Source organism: Lemur catta, chromosome 5, assembly GCF_020740605.2.
Source record: "Lemur catta isolate mLemCat1 chromosome 5, mLemCat1.pri, whole genome shotgun sequence".
Taxonomy (NCBI): domain Eukaryota; kingdom Metazoa; phylum Chordata; class Mammalia; order Primates; family Lemuridae; genus Lemur; species Lemur catta.
In genome coordinates this window covers 16415856-16432402 of record NC_059132.1, presented here as the reverse complement: position 1 = coordinate 16432402, position 16547 = coordinate 16415856, and the positions used below count along the sequence as shown (strand labels likewise).

General features: G+C 49.6%; 1 protein-coding gene across 1 annotated transcript in view; it reads right to left on the bottom strand.

Moving 5' to 3' along the window:
• Positions 1-16547, bottom strand: part of SLIT3 (slit guidance ligand 3) — a 574724-nt gene that overhangs the window by 106891 nt on the left and 451286 nt on the right. The window contains exons 9-10 of the mRNA XM_045551207.1: positions 11782-11923; positions 2011-2082 (exon numbers count right to left, since the gene is read on the bottom strand). Coding sequence (XP_045407163.1) covers positions 2011-2082; positions 11782-11923 — 214 coding nt within the window. The remainder of the gene's footprint in view (positions 1-2010; positions 2083-11781; positions 11924-16547) is intronic.

The window sequence follows — 16547 nt, the reverse complement described above, 5'->3', positions numbered from 1 at the left end:
GAGTGAGTTCTCTTCTCTATGGCCATCCCCTTGGGGAAAAAAAAAAGGGCATCATAATAAATATCAGTAGCATCAGAAGTGATCAAAAATTAAATTCACTTTCCAGGTCGTGACTGAGAAGGTCTTATGAATTTTGAATGCACAGATCACGGCAAATCCAATAGGATGGAGAAAGAACAGTAAAACATAGTCAAGCTCTAAATTACCTGGACTTCACAAAAAATTAGAGCAGTAACTTAAATCATGCAAGAGGTATAGGTTGGGGCAGTGACTGAACTTGTCATTTTTCACTGAAATTACTATCTGGCTGCATAATCAAGCTGGGCTTTAAAAATGAATTTGGGGGGGGGTGCGTGGAGAGTGAGCTGGGAAGCGGGGACACCAGGAGATTAATGGCCTGAGGTTTTAAATATTAAGGCCTATATTTATACAGCTCCTCCAGCAGGAATGCTGCCAAGGGGATGGAAGAAGTACGTGCTTAGAGGTGCCTCATTATGTTGGTCTCCACTTCTGGAATTGCACCAGGAGAAAATCTTGTTTGGTTTGGATTTCCAGGGAGATGGGAAGTTGGCTTCCTGAGATCTGAGGGTAAAGCTTACCAATGCCACTGTTTCCCAGGGATGTTTATTTTTAACATAAAAGGAATCAGCAAACACTTAACCTCTGTAACGGAGGCCCTCCCACTCAAGGGAAACCAATACATCAGCCTCGTGTGGAAGGAAGAAACAGGATAGAGCCTGTGCGTATTTCTACCTGTCCTCTCTCTTTCCTCTCTGCGGGGCCAGACAGAGTAGGGAAGTGGAATGAAAATAGCATCTGGCCTACTGGGCTAAACTAAATAATTTCTTAGCCTGAAAAGGAAAGAAGTCTTTGCTCCAGAACTGTAATATCCACGATGGCAATGGTTGGGCTGTATCTGCAGCCTCCTGGCCTCCCTTCACAGTCCCCAGCTCTGAGTGACTCACAGAGCAGTGCTCAAGGTCATTGTGTGATGGGGAAGAATGACGACATTGTCACGATGGCAGGGATACAGGCGATGATGCCATGGTGCCATCAAAGCTGCTGTGATTAGGAAGGGGAAGCAGAGTTTGCGTCACCTGGTACTGACTGAGGTAGTGGTGGAAGTGACATGGGTTACGGTGGTAACGGGGGTGTTGGGGACGATCGTGGTCAGGCCCTATGTTGACCATACTTTCCAAGGCTTCTTATTTTACTTAGAAAGAACAGAAAGTCCTTACCATGGTCTAAAGGGCCCAGGTGATCTAGCTTCTACCTACCTGTCCAACCTCCCCCCGCGACCCTCCCCTTTGCTACTCTACACGCCATCCATGCACTTTCCCTTGCTCTTCCCCCAGCGCTCAGTGCTTGCCCCCTTCATTCACATCACCTGCACACAGAGGCCTTCACGGCAAACCCACCATCACTCTAGGTCCTCCTCCCCTAATTTTGGTTTTACTTCTTAGTACTGATCAATTTCAGATATTTATTGATTGTGTTCTGCCACTTGAATGTAAGCTCCATCCGAGGTGACTTGTTTCCGTTCATTGCTGTATCCACAGATCCTTGGCTGTAGTAGACACTAAGTATTTGTTACATGCATGTATGTGTGGTTGTAGGGATGTTGGTGATGGAGGTGTAGACAGCTGTAGGGCCACTGTCACATCTCTGCTGACCCCTATTTTAGGTCCACATCACCAAAGCCAAGGGACAATAAAAATGGGGATATGGGATATTAAGGCCAACTCATCTCTACCTCCCATCAGATAAGTTTACCTTGCTCCAGTTGGAGAGGCTCTTAGCTCTATGCGTTGGAGCCCACACACCTCACAATCTGTACACAATACTTCTGAATCTTACCCCCCAATCTTGGGAGAGTGTTCCAGGTCTGGAACTGAACTGTCCAGGAGGAATGGATGTGGTGTGTCACCTGGGCAGGGTGCCCACCATGCATTGGAAATCACCCCCAAAACTGAAAATATTTGGGCTCATTTCTCCACGGGGGACACTCACATTCGCTTCAGTTTCTTGTACTGGGTGAAGGCTCCTGCCGGGATGGACTTGATGGAGTTCTGTTCTAGGCGTCTGGGAAACAGAGCAGAGAAGAGTCAATTAACCATTCACCTGTCAACAAGTGGTCACCGAGGGTTACTGTGTTCTCTGGCCTTGGGGACACGATCATCTCTGTCATCACAAAGCACATATGTTGGCTGTGGGAGACCCCACAAGCACTGCAACAGCCAGAGAGCTCAGGCTCTGCCAGGTGGAGCACCGTCCAAGGGTCTAACTCTCCTTGGAGAATGCTAGAAAGGATGAATTTTCCTTGAGGATTTTCGATTCTTGCTTACTGTAAACTGCCTTTGGAAGCAGCTGCCTTCTTCAGAGAAAGCTGTGGGAAGTAACGAAGCACTGGACATGTCAAAGGGATAAAGAGATGGATCACAGAACCACGTTGCTATTCGGTTACAAACTCAGCCACACGGCTAATGGGACAGACATGTCACTGGCTCGCTTCATTTCTGGGCTTTTCAAAGGGCTGTTTCAACATGATAGAGGAACAGCCTTAACGTCCTTAGGCTCCCAGCCTGACATCCATCAAACCGGCTCCCTGACATCCTGGAGGCCGCAGGGGCCCAGACAGAACCACTCCCCTGGGCTGAGGCTGGGATCTGTGGCTTTAGCCTCCTACGAACTTTCCTGAAATGCTTCCTCTCCTATTACTCTGCAAAGAACAAGAGACACTGCAGGCCCAGGGCCCAGAACTTCCTTGGAAGAGAAGGGGCTGTGGGGACTGAGTGAGCATTTCCATCCTCTATTCTTTCATCTCTCAAATGACTTCCCATCACCGAGAATAGGTGTGGTGGGACGCAGGCATGCGGGGGACGGCGGGGCCTCTATTACAAGTGATGAATGGCGCCCTGGCCCAAGCTGAGGACTCTGCATCTCGTCCCCATTCATCTCCCTTCTCTCCAAGGTGCAGATCTTCTCATCACCTCCTCATCTGGCACTGCTGCTCCCCAAACCCTCCACTGGGAAGACACACCATAAAAACGTGCGTGTGGAGGGGCGTGGGGGCGGGTGGGGGGAGAGCAGGGCTACGTCTAGTGGATGCGCATTTCTGGCCGGGATGGACCCATTCATCTTGAAGAGTAATCCCGGCTGCAGAGTGGGGGAGACAGTCGTATTAATTTGTGCCTCTGCGATCTCATCTTCATTGTGGGAACAGAGTATTTGTTACTGGAACCGCTAATGGAGCAGTTTGCCAGCAATTTTCCCATTTCAAACAACATCTCAGCTGCTAATGTGGAAGGGTTTGTCAGGCCGACCCATAACACAGACAAATCACTCTCCAGGCAAAAGGCACGGGAGCGGGAAGGGGAAGGGCGGGTGGGGGGAGAGAGGCAGTACCAGGACGGATACATTCTTGGCTGCCAGATGAATGGAGTCTACAAATGAGACTGCCACGGTCTATTAACAATGTCTTTGTGCCCTGCTGGAGGGGGGCGGGGAGTGTGCTTCACTGGGAACACGGTCACAGGCAGGCTGGACAGGGGCCTGGCTGGCTGGCTCACGGCGAGCCACCAAAGCTTGCCACAGGGTCTCAGGGACCGCGGGCTACTGGACACAGCCACCCACAGAGACAGCTGACCCGAGGCAGCCTGCCTTGACTGAGAAGTTCCAAGGACGTTCCCGTTCTCCAGCTGAGCACAGAGTTCAGCAGGGATTTCTCGGCCAAGGCAGCAGCTCCACAGATCTCGGGGGCTGCCCGTCAGGTGGCACCTGCTGTCCAGGAATCCTGTGATCCACCTGCCCCTTTGGCAAGGGATTCTGGCTGGAAGATGCCTCTGGAGAGAGCCACTGTCTGTAACAGCAGCAATGCCCTCGGCTTTGGCAAGAGCATCCGCTGCTCCCAGCTGCAGGCTAAGAGCCTACACGAGCCAGGGCAGCTCCGGGTGTGAGGTCCGCAGGCTCTCCGTGGAACGCTCGATTAACCCCCATTTTAGCCAAGGTACAAGGACTAAGGGAAGACTGAATCAATGAACGGGATGTGACTCTGGCCCCAAGGAGTTTAATAGTCTGGTGACAGAGACCAGCCCAAGACAGTCCATTGAAGAACCGAAGTCTACTGCTGCCATAGCAAACAGGAAGAGCTATGGTTTATGGACTCCAGTTGACTAATGTCTCTAGTCCTTACACTTACAAGGTGAGCTGTACGGGCCCCACTTTGTAGATTGAGGAAGAGAAATCCCAGAGGGATCCAATAACCTGTCCAAAGTGACAGAGCTAGTAAGTGGCAGACCTGACATCTCTCTATTGGATACACTGCCACTACAGATGTGTGAAAATGGAGAAACCGAGGCTCAGAGATGAAAGTGGCTTTCTCAAAGTCACAGCAAAGTGTAAGGGATGAAGACCGCAGTGCTCGTACTGAGACGCCATTGCAGCATCTGTGGCAGTAGGTACTCGGACGACAAGATGCAGGAGTTGAGGGAAGATGAAATATAGATGTGACTGTACATAAAACATGCTGACAGAGTGCAGAGGTGTGGTTTCTAACAAAGAACAAAGAATCCCAGGCTTAGCCTGTTAACCCCAGCATAGACCTTGCTCTGCAGCCTGCACCCCTTGGACTCGTTCACCCAGCGTTTGGTTCCATCTGCAGTCTCGCAGCTTCTCGTGCTGCTTGGAGTCCTGGCTGAACACCCAGCCCCTCACGGTGCCAAGTCCCTGACATGATGGGGGTTAACCTTGCCCCAGGAGGTATAAGAAATTTGTCTGAGGTGGGGGGTGGGTAGTTGTGAACATGTGGTGTACCTTCAGTGTACCACCACCACCACGAGAGCTGAGATGGACCAGGTGCTCAGATGTTGGGCACTGGGCTAAGAATTTTACATGGTTCATCTGACTTAATAGTTACACCTCTATGAGGCTGATCTCATTAGTTATTACAACTCCCACTTTAAACAGGAGAAAATTGAGGCTCAGAGAGGTGAAGTCACTTGTTCAAGTTCACAAAGTCAGGGAGAGCTGGAGCTGGGACTCAAACCCAAGTTCTTCTGATTCCAAAGCCCCAACTATCAATCACTGAGCTTTGCTGCATACCATTTGGAGCCGAAGCATCACTATCCTGTGAGTCTTTGCTAGCTCATCTGCAGGGAAAACGGCCCTCATGCCAAGGAAGCAAGGCTGGAGTGTGCACACATGTGTGCCTGTGTACACAATGTCTCTATACAGCGGGTACCCCTGGTAGGTTTTGCACAGAGCCCAGTCTTGCAGCCTGGAACAAGGATGCAAAGATCCAGACTCCAGTGCAGAAATCCCAGTAGGAAGGATGAAAGCCGCGTTCACAGCTGCAAAAACTGTCACATTTACGGGTGTGTCTGAAGCCAACAGCTGCTTTAGGTCTCTCTTAACTGGCACGTGTCGTTCTTTGTCTGGCAAACATCCTTCAGGCTGCTAACTGATTTAATAGAACTAGCATAAAAACAAACACACAAATCAAACATCTGAGCATCTTCCTGCACAGGCAAAAACAATGGGAACATCTGATGGGGATTTCAGCCATTTGAGCTCCCATATTGATTTGTCCTAGTTCTTCAGGTGCTTCCTTAATGATCTGTCATTTGCAAACATGCTACTGCACACAATAAATTTCCAGCAGCACATAAGTTGTCATGATGCCAGAGAGACCGGCAGGGGCATGGCCAGTGCCGGGGGGGGCATGTCTGCAAGTCACCCGGACAAGAGGTTCTGGAGCTGTGTTGAAATACTAGCTGTGGGGCTGGTGGTGGGATGAAGTGATGGACACCTGCCATTTATTGAGGGCTTTTTATATGTCAGACGCTGTGTTCTTCTCATACTGGCTCATGTCATTCCTTCCAACAGTGCTATGAAGTGAGTAGTAGTATTAATATACCCATTTTACAGGTGAAGAAATTGTAGTGTAAGAGGTCAATTTGCCTAAGGTCAGGCAGGTAGTGAATGGCAGAATCTGGACTTGAACCCAGGTTGGTCTGATTCCAGTGCCTGTGTTCCTAACCCCTAGGCTACCCTGACTTCCCCCAGAGGCCACCTCTGTGGTTTCTTAACTCTTTCCCATCTCTCTTAGTCTTCCTTTGACTTGAGGACTTGTTAGGATGTCCAGATCGTGCTAAAGGAAGGAAATCCCATGTTTATTCTTCCTCCAAGCCATCGTGGGTCATTCGGTTAGAGACTAGATAACAACCCGGAGCCCAGAGGTTCAGTTCCTGGTGCCTGGAATCGGGCTGAAGGGGAAGTTTCCTTTCAAGGCTGTACCCTGGGCCAGTCTTCTGGGGCAGCCCTTTTCTGGCCTTGCCCTTTCTCCACCATTGCTTCTTGTGGTTCTTCGGGAAGGCAAGGAGTCCTAGACTCTCCCGCTGAGTGCATCTGCTCGGTTCACAGCGAGGATGAGCAATGTGCCCACACAGGCCGTTCCTAACCTGCTGTCCGCGGCACGCCTGGCTCGCCCTGCAGAGAGCAGAGGTGCACACACACAGCCAGATTCGCTCTTCCTATTCTATGCATGTGCCCAGCGGCCTACAGGGGAAAGTTTTTTTCATTTTAGAAAAAATGGATAAAGAATAGTGTGGGAACCTGAGACTAAATCATTCTCTCGTGTCACATATATACACATGCATACAAAAACCTACCTGTGCATAGGTTTTTGCTTTTTACATTCTTTTTAGTGGCTTCCAAACGTTGTGCTAACTTTCTACATGTTATGTTATTTAATCTTCATGAGAAATCTCTAGGGTGGGTACGACGACCCCCATTATGCAAAGAGGGGGCGTGAAAGAGGCATGAGATGTTGAGAAACGTGCTCAAGGTAAGAGGCAGAACTGGGTTTCAAACCCAGGATGATTGATCCCATCCTGCTGTCTGATCAGCTTCTCCTTTATATCACCTGTGCCCATCCCACCTTGTGTCCCCTCCTTCCATGTGACAGTTCCTCAGAAACCTAGGACATTAGAATCACTGACATCTATGATTTCTAGAGCATGCCCACTCCTTGGCTGTATTTGCCGACTTGTCGCGTTGTGTTTTTAGCTCTCTCTCTTAAACCCCCTAGTGACCAGTGTAATGGGGGAATATTTGCTATCATTAAGTGGCTGTCTCCCAACCCCAGATGACAATGGGGTTGAGGGTAGGCGGGATGAACATTGGGGCTACTTTCCCCCAAAATGCTTTCACTTATGACTTCATGTTGAAGCCCATTCATGGCCTTTCTCCATGGAATAAATTTACCTTCTGTAGCAGAAGACATGAATCACTGCATGACACCATGTGGGGACACAGAGCAAAAATGGAAGAAGATGGGGCAGAGATTAGGATGGGGCCCTAAGTGCAGATGGTCCCTCCAGAGCTTCTAAAGACCCAGGAGGATGTCTGAAGCCCACAGAACAGAGGAATGTGTGGGCCTCTGGGCTCTTCCCCGAACCTCCCTGCGGGAGGCTAGAGCCAATTCAGAGAACTGACAGAGCGCAGGGAGAACGATGCTGTTGGTGGGAGCTCAGTTTCAAAGAAAATCTGCAGTGAATCACCTCGCTGTGGGTTCTCTGGAAGAAAGCTATTTTTAGAGGAACTGGCTCTGGTTTTCCCGGAGACCGGCACACACTCCTCTGAGCTGCTTTGGCTTTGGAAAACATCTAAGAGAATCTGCTAGATTGCTTTGCGTGAGAGATAGGCATCCCACGCCCTCCCACACCCCAGTGTTGGGGAGTGCAGGACCCCTCCTAAGGTTAAGGCAGTTTAAGAGAATCATTAGTAGCTAAGGATCAAGAAGAGGGAGTGGAGAGCCTAACACGCCAAGCATTCCTAAGGGGAAGCACAGATCTGGGTTATGTAGGCAGCCATGGAAAAGAGATGGAATTCTCAATATTAAAAAGTCACATTCAAATGACTTTGGGATGACAAATCAGACACTTCCTGCTCATCCTGGGGAGCATCCTGCTGTTTCAACTCTCTGCTCCCTTTTTTCTCATCTTTCCACCCATCTGTGACCTCTCTTCCTGCTAAGAGGCGGCATTTTAGCTGCTTTAAAGACTTCTAGGCCAACACACAGGTTCCCAGACACAGGCCTGGCTGCCCTTTGGAACAAGCAGGTTCCGCCTCGCCCCCAAGTTCTCTCCTACATGTCACCTCTCAAACTACCCTCCCCAACCACAGAACTCGCCTCATCTGCTTCAATTTCTCAGCTTCATTTCATGGCAGAGGAGAATGAGGCAAGCGCAGCAAGACGAGTCCCGGGCAATCCATCTGCTAGACCGTGGGTGCCCAGTAAGCAGGGCAGCCTTATTTCCATGTCTGAATACATTTGCATGAAGATGAGCTCCTCCTGGGTTCCAGTCACAATGCAAGTGGCTAGCCTCGTCCTAGAACTTTGTCTCTCAACCACAACCCTTCCCAGAACTGACCTATCTTTTGGAAAGAATCTTTTGTGTAAGTAGCTCCAGCTCCTAGGACATGGTTTCTAACCATCGTCACCATCCCTAATAAAAGTGGTGGTAACAGTTATAGTAGTCATTGTCGTAACATAACAACAACTTTTGCTGACATAATATACCATTTCTGCCAGACGCAATGCTAAGCACTTTACTTCATACCTGCATCTAACTTTGTAAGAACCATTACGGAGGCACCAGCAGCCTCTGCATTTTTCAGCAGGGGAAACCAAGGCTCAGAAAAGTTTGCCAGTGGCTACGAGGCAGGGCCAGAGCTCCATGCGAGTCTGCCTGAATCCATACTCTACACACTTAACCACTTGGTTGCTGTTTGTGGCTGCTTATTTCTGAAAACATTCTAGCTAGGATGGTCATTCCCAGACTTTTGGATTTCATAGGCTACGTGGTTACAGACCTTTTATTTTGCCAATGATAGCAATCTCTGTGTGTGTTATATGATATGAATGTCATAGAGTACACATAAATTTATAATCATATAACAGTTACATATTTAAGTACATGCCTATAACACATACACAGACATAACTGCCTTCAGTGGCTATCATTTTATAAAATAAAGGACATTCTTTTCAATTGAATATTTTTGCTCAATGGAAAAACATCACATTGTTCTTGTTTTTCTCGCTTTACCTTTACCATGTCAGGAAACACTTGGTAATAATCAGACAGCCTTTTGCCAGTTACACTCTAGCTTGTTGTTGTTGCTTTTAAAATAAAACATCCAGGTGTGAGCTCAAATGTCCAGGTATGGTCTGACACGCACAGAGGCCTGGTTCAGATGTGGATATCTGAACTTTCTCTCTCCCAGAGAGCTGAGCTATGTACCCATGAGGCCCGAGCCGAGGGTATAGAGATGTGATGGGGGTGGGCAGACCTGGGGCTCGGGAATCAGGGCTGGGGTTGGGGGTCACTGGCTACAACCCGGCTACCTGGACTGTCCTCTTTCATCAGACTGTGGTTTGGAATCCGCCCAAGGGAAGGTCTGAGGCTGCCAAAGAGAAAAGATAAAACCTGGCAGATGGAGGGAGAAAAGAACAAGGTAGGCAGAGAAAGCAAGCAAGGACCTACGGGAATCTGAAATGACGTGAGGGCCGTCAGGGATTCTGTCCAGGACATGCAGGGTCGGAGGCCCAAAGCCCCACCCTGGCGTGGACAGAGGGGAAGGGGAGGGCTCCTGCGAAGGCAGCAGAGGGTTAGCTGGGTGGAGAAAGAGACGGGTGGGAGGTGAAGTGGGAAGACCGTGGTAGGGCAAGGGAGAGGGGAAATGCACCAAGGGAGGGAGGAAACGATGGGCGGACACAGTGCAGAAACGGAAGAGGAAAAATGGCAGAGGGAGGGAGGGAAGCAAAGGAGCAGCAGGAGGCTGGGTGCAGTCTAAGCGGATCCATGGAGAGAGCTCTGCAAAGCTAGAGCAACAAAGCAAGGGGACTGGAGAGTCACAGCAAGACACCAGGGGAACGAATTGTTGGTGCTCATGGAAAAGACGACTGAGGACTATGAGCACAGATGGATGAAGGCCACAGAGGGTGTGGACGGCAGGCAAAAAAGACTCTTTATTGGCCAGCTCCTGCCTCCAGCAATGGCATGGAGGCATGGAGTGTGTCCACTGGGGCTGGGGAAGAGAGTTTTAAAGGGAATCAAAGAAAAGCTGGCAAAGTACGTGAAGAAGGAAGAAACTAAGACTCCGCTGTGACTAAGTCACATGTTTCCTCCCATCTCACTCAGTGCAAAACCAAACTCCTTACAATGCTCTAGGATCTGGCCCCTCGTTATCTCCCGGACCTCATCCCCTGGTATGGTCCCGTTGGTTTACTCCATTCCAGCCTCACCGGCCTTCTGGTACACCAGGCACACTCCTGCCTCAGGGCCTTTGCACATGCTAGTCCCTCTCCCTACAATACTCTTCCTCCACATGGCCACTTCTTTCTTCTCTCACTTACTTCAAGTCCCTCCCTTGCTTCATTTTTCTCCATGGAACCTACCACCTTCTAACATAGTCTCTACTTTACTTTGCTTATAATTTATTCCCCCGACCTCTAGAATGCAAGTATCATAAAAGCAGAAATTTGTCTATTTTGTTCATTCCTGTCTTTCCAGGCACAGAACAGTGACTGGGACACAGTGGGCTCACAGTAGCTATTTGCTGAATGAATACACAACTGAACGGAAGAGTCAGTGGGTATCTATCGGAATGAGTTGGGAACAGAAGGCCATGAGGAAGGGGAGGAAGAGGTGGGGGAGGAAGTAGAGGAGGAGGAGGAGTGGGGAAGAGAGTCAGAGAGGATGATGATGAAGCAGAGAGATAGGGGAACTCTGGATGTTTTATTTTCTCTAATGAAGTTTTCAGTAGAAGGTTCCACATAATGATGTTTTTAATGGAGCCATCTGCAGGTGAAGAGAGAAGATGAAAATGATTGCTGTCATTTAAAGAGTGATCCTGAGGTCAACAGTGACTGACCCTCTACTCATTCCAGAATGAGGCACTGGCCATTTCCTAATGTTTGAGGGAAGAATGGAAAAGATTGAGCTATGCCGACAAATTTTACTAAAATCTTTGACAGCTGTACATACGCACGGACACGCACAATCTCATCTCTTTACCTAAAGATCTAGAGGACAAAAGTCAGATCTGAAATGGTTAGGAACTTGTTCCCTTCTCAGATGGTGGGAGCCATGAAATCAGCTCATCATTCGACTCACCACGACCACCATGGCACAGAGTGCTTGCCACGCGCTGCGGACTGCACTGAGCCCTTCCCACGGGCGTTTCCTTTTGTTTTCACAATGACCCATCGAGGTGTAATGCAATAATCATCACAACAGTACAGGTGAGAAAACTAAAAATGAAAGAGAAATCATGCCACCTGAAGTCACACAGCTGGTAGCTGGTAGAGCCAGGATATAAACACAGCGTGGCTTTAAGACAGGGACTGGCTAACTCCTAAAAACGGCCAGACAGGACATGTTGTAGGCCTTGTGGGCCACACGGTCCTTTCCTGCATCTACTCATTGCTGCCACGCCAGAGCAGCCACTGACAGGACACACGCGATGGGCGTGGAGGTCTTCCAATAAAACTTTATCTGTGAAAACTGGCGGGGTGTGTATTTGGCCCACGGGCTGGAGCTTGCAGACTTTGTTCTTGAGTCTATGATCTTGACCACTGAGCTATCATACCCAGGCACGCCTGGAAAGATAGGTTTTTGATGGTCAGCCCCAATAGCCAACGTGCTGACAGCCTAGCAGGTGATCAGCTGGGGTAGAGAGAGATGAAGTCACCATGGATGGAGGGGTGGCACTTACATTTCGACGATGCCCTCTGGCAAGTTGGCAGGGATCTCCGTCAAGCCCTTCCCTCGACAGTCCACGACGTTGTTGCTGCAGGTGCAGGGCGAAGGGCAGGAGATGGAGTTGGCATTGCAGGACGGGGGCTCCGAGTGGGGGCCTGTGGGGCCAGGGCACAGTGGTCAATTCATGTCAATGTCAGGAGCCGCCAGGCTTTTGCCCCCTTACCCAGCGTCCAAAGGATGCAGCATGACCTGATAAGCTACCCGAAAAGTTATCACCACCGACACGTCCCCTCACCTGGGAGACACAGGTGCCACTGGCTACATATTCAGCAAAGAGGAGAGATTCTGACCTGACTTCACTGTTTCTGGACGGCTCCGCCTGCTCTGTTATCTCATCGTCCTAGTCTTTCAGAGAAAGAGGAGCCCTCACAGTCAATCATGTAGGAAAACATGCCACTGGAGTCCAAAGAGCACGCACTGGGACTACTCCCTCAGGTGCCCCCTGGGGGTTTTGGCTTTTATCTGACAATTGGATGCTAAGTGTACACACAGCTTTAGACCTTTCAAAACCAGGCGGGAGAAGAAAAGGTGGCAGAATTTCCCCATCTGGGGCATCAATGTTGTCAAAGTGTCAATACAGCCATCAGAAGCAAGACTTGAGGCATTTCCAAATGGCTTTTATGTCCAAGGAACATGCACATAAAACCGATCTCAGTAGACAAAAAAAGGCAAATAAGTTACCACATACTTTGGGATCAGCTCTTGATTTTGGTTGAGGTGAGAACCACTGTGAATTTATAGCAAAGTGATAGAAACCCAAGCAAATGGTACTCGTTAAGCTTATTTAGAAAGCCAAACACAGATAAACACATCCATTAGTAACTTAACTCAAGAGTCAATAAGTCACCCAGAATCTTAATCACTTTCTCTGGTGCTCTCATCAAATTTTGCATACAAGAAATAAAAGCAAACATTTTAAAGACATTTTCATGCTATTGACTACTACCTCAAAGTGAGGGACGAATCTCGAACACATAGTTACTTTTTCAAATGCAGATGTTATGGTCCAAAAGGGGAACTCAATCCAATGGCCCTCCCAGGACCATACCCCTCACCTGTGGGACGTAGCCAGCAGGGGTCATTGCAATGTCCTTCCATACTCCCTCCCATAGCAAAGAGCCAGGGCTGAGACCACACTCAGACCACCTCTGCAGATCCTCTTGCTTGTCGGATGTGGGACCACTAGATGGGGGCTCTTGGATGTGGATTAAATATAAGGCATGAAAAATATGTGCAGGGAAGAGATGATTTTTAGTTTGGCCCTATTCACTGGAGTCACGGAGTCTGGGAAGCCACAGTGGGTCTAGCTACAGGGGTTGAATCAGAGGAACCAACCCTGTCTTGGGCAAGTCCTCGTTTGGACACTGAGGCATAGAGGAAGGCCCCGTGCTCCATGTCTAATAGGCCCCACGACCCCCAGGAGTGAGCCTTCTGTAAGGGCCCCAACTGATGCCACTGGCTTAACTCAGAATGTCACCTTCCTAGAAAGTGCCAGCCCAAAGACAAAAGATTCTCACTTCCCTTGACCTCACTTACCTACACACAAAACAAAAACTCAAAGACAGCCTCTTAGCTGGGATGTTTGAGAAAACACTCCTGTCCAGGGGATAAGGACTTCAAAGTCGCCAGTGTCATGCTAGCGGATCTAATGGAGACCATGGAAAGTGCCAGAGAGATAACGACTTCCACTAAAATCCCAGCTGGAACATTCACCTAGACAGAGTGGTGATTCTGGCTTTGTTCCAAACTGGGAAAGCCTTCGCAGTTTTGAGGGAGTGGCAACATCAGACAGCCCGCATGAGCCTCTGCTCAGGAACGAGAGGCTGGTGTGGCTGAGAGCATGGGCTCTGGAGTCCTGCTGCCTCTATTTGAATCTTGGTTCTATCATTTCAATCCTTATTTCCCCGTGCCTCTGTTTCCCCCATCTGTAAAATGAGGAAAAATCCTTATTTCATAACCTGGTATTCTGGCGAAGGCCAAGCAAGTCAATGCATTAAATGCATGAAAGGTATTTGGAAGAACGCATGGCACAGGCTAAGAGCTTAGCAATGTTAGTTGCTGTTTTCATTATTGTTGGGTCTGCTTTGCCACTGGTTATCTGCAAGACCTTTGGCAAGTCACAGCACCCCTTTCTGCGCTTTTCTGTTACCATGCCAGTGAAAAAGGAGTATGGATTGCATGATTTCTGAAGTCCTTCCTGGGACTAAAGATCAGCTGCCCCTGTTCTTCAGAGTGGAAGCACAGAGGGTGCAGAGGCCTAACAACATCCTTCCCTCCTCTGCTTCATCTCTCTCTGCAGGCAGCAAAGAGCATCTGCAGCAAAAAGGCTCCCTTCCCAGCACCCACATCTGAGGGAGGCTGGGAGCAGTTGGCCTCAGATGTCAGGGCTTTTGAAGTGCAGATGGTGCTCCCCAAAGCAAACTGCCTTGCCTGGCCTTCCACATCAAGGGGAGAATCGCCACACCTGGGACACCTCCCTGTCTGGGAAACCTCAGGGACAGGACTCTGAGCTCTTGCGTTTCCATCTGTTCAGGCAGGGGGATCGGATGGCCGTCCCTCTTTTGATCTGTTAAATACTGCTTGGATGGGGTGTGTTGGAAAAGGGGGAGGAGAGATATCATATTCAAGGGCTTCTAATGGCAACGGAAGTTCTGACACGGAGTTTTTCCAAAGGTAGCCTCTGACTACTATGTTGAAATTAATTCTGCTCTAAACCAGACCTAGGTTGTAGCCTCAAGTCCCCCCTGGCAACTGGCTGGGTCTTTCACAGGGTGGCTCTGATTCTGTTGGCAGTGTGTGCTACATTTCAAGGGATGCTGTCAAGGCAAAAAAGCCTTTGAAAAAGATTCCTTAACCAGGTCACTAACAGCACCTTTAATTACGCAGAGAGAAACAATGGTAATTATAGCCTCTGCTAGCACCCTGGGCCAGCCAGACATTCACACATGGTGAGGACATTACCTTCTGGTTTGAACAAAACACTTCGGTTTAAAATGGGGTTGAAAGATGGGTTCCTTTTCCCTAGAGACATTCTCCTCTAACCAACGTCGACGGACCAAGCCCACTTCCCTGTGGGCCTCTGAGGGCTACGTGGCAGAAGTCCCTCCCTTTTGCTCTGTCTCTGGACATACTGAGGCTGGAATGTAAATTCCATAATGGCAGTGACTTTTCCTGTCCTAATCACTGTTGTACTCTCAGTGCCCAAGGCAGGGCTTGACACAAAACGCGGACTCGTACATATACCTCGGATGAATGAGAAGACGAACACGTGACGGAAATTGGTACAGAAACCTGGCAGAAGCTATGGAGGTGAGTGTCCTTCTGGAAGGGCCCCGCAGGGAGGCTCCCCGAGTTCTGAGTTCCCTAGACTCGGGGAGGCAGGATTGGATGTAGGATGGGGAGATGGGACTCTCCTGCCTGAAGCTCTCTTCTTACCACCACCGCGCTCAGTGCCGGCAAAAGCCACCTGCCCCGTCACCTGGGGCCCCTGTGAGCCTATCTCACCTGGGCAGGTCACCGTGTCTGACCACTCTGCTGAGCTCTGTCAGCAGGTGTCCCCCTCCCAGCCTCTCCTGTCCACACATGTTGGGGGAGGCAGAGGAAGGGAATTCCCAAGGACACAGTAAGGAAACACACATATTTTACCCAGCAAATTACGGGGCTATAAGCTGGGAGGCAGGGAGGAATGGGAACAGGGTATTCATATAGGAGTAGGAGGAATCTCTCTACATATCTCTGATGAAAGGTGGTATCTAGATGTGCACCTGCCTGCATGCACGTGTGTGGCCCTCTTGGGTAATGTGTTCTCATAGGGGTCTCACCAATCCACACTGTCCTTGAGTGAGCCTGTCTACTGGCAAAGAAGGTGGCCTTAACTGAGAGCACAGTGATGGACGGGCCTGTAGAACCCTATAACGTACTTTTAAGATATTCTATTCCCAGCTTAGGAGTGCTTGTGGATTTGCTCTTCATTTCTCCATTTTTAAATAAGTGCCCAGGCTACCTGCTCACGGAACTCTTTCAGTGATTCTAAAATGCTGCTCCACCAAGAGGGAAGGACGTTCTCCTCCAGAAGAAGGAGATGGGGATGTGGCCCAAGTGTGTGTCACCCCTCTGGGGGCCCATCTTGATCACCACTTGAGCTCTGGGATCTCAACCCGAAGCCAAAGCTACTTCTGTGCCAAACAGGGTGGAAACTAGAATGAGACGAGACTCTCGGATGTTTCCTGAGACTCCCAGGACCGTGGCCTGGTAACTTGGAGGAGGACAAAGCAGAGCTCAGGGGAAGGGAGGCTGTTCCCTTTTCATCACTGGGCACCAGCGGTGCTGCCCCCCCAGCCCAGGGGACACTTGGCACGTGAGGGGCAGGGAGGTCCCCAGACACGCCTCTCACAGGCAAAGTCCCTGCGGTCGCTAGCGTGGGAGCTGTACCACGAATCCCACATCTGCCAGTTGTATAACTGCCCCTCAAGTTCTCAGAGACAAGAAAGATGGAGCAACGACCAGGGACCTGGCTCCTGCCTAACAGCCATCTCATCCTTGTTCTTTTCCTAACTGGCAAAATGGGGATGACCATCATGCGGAAAGCAAAAGGCCCCAATTTGTCTGCCCAGGTGAGTGGGGCAAAGATCACCAAACTTCAGACCGACGGGCCCATGGAGACAGAAGGAAATAGAAGCCCTGAGAGAGGAGAGTAGGCCGCCCAAGGACATGGCGGCC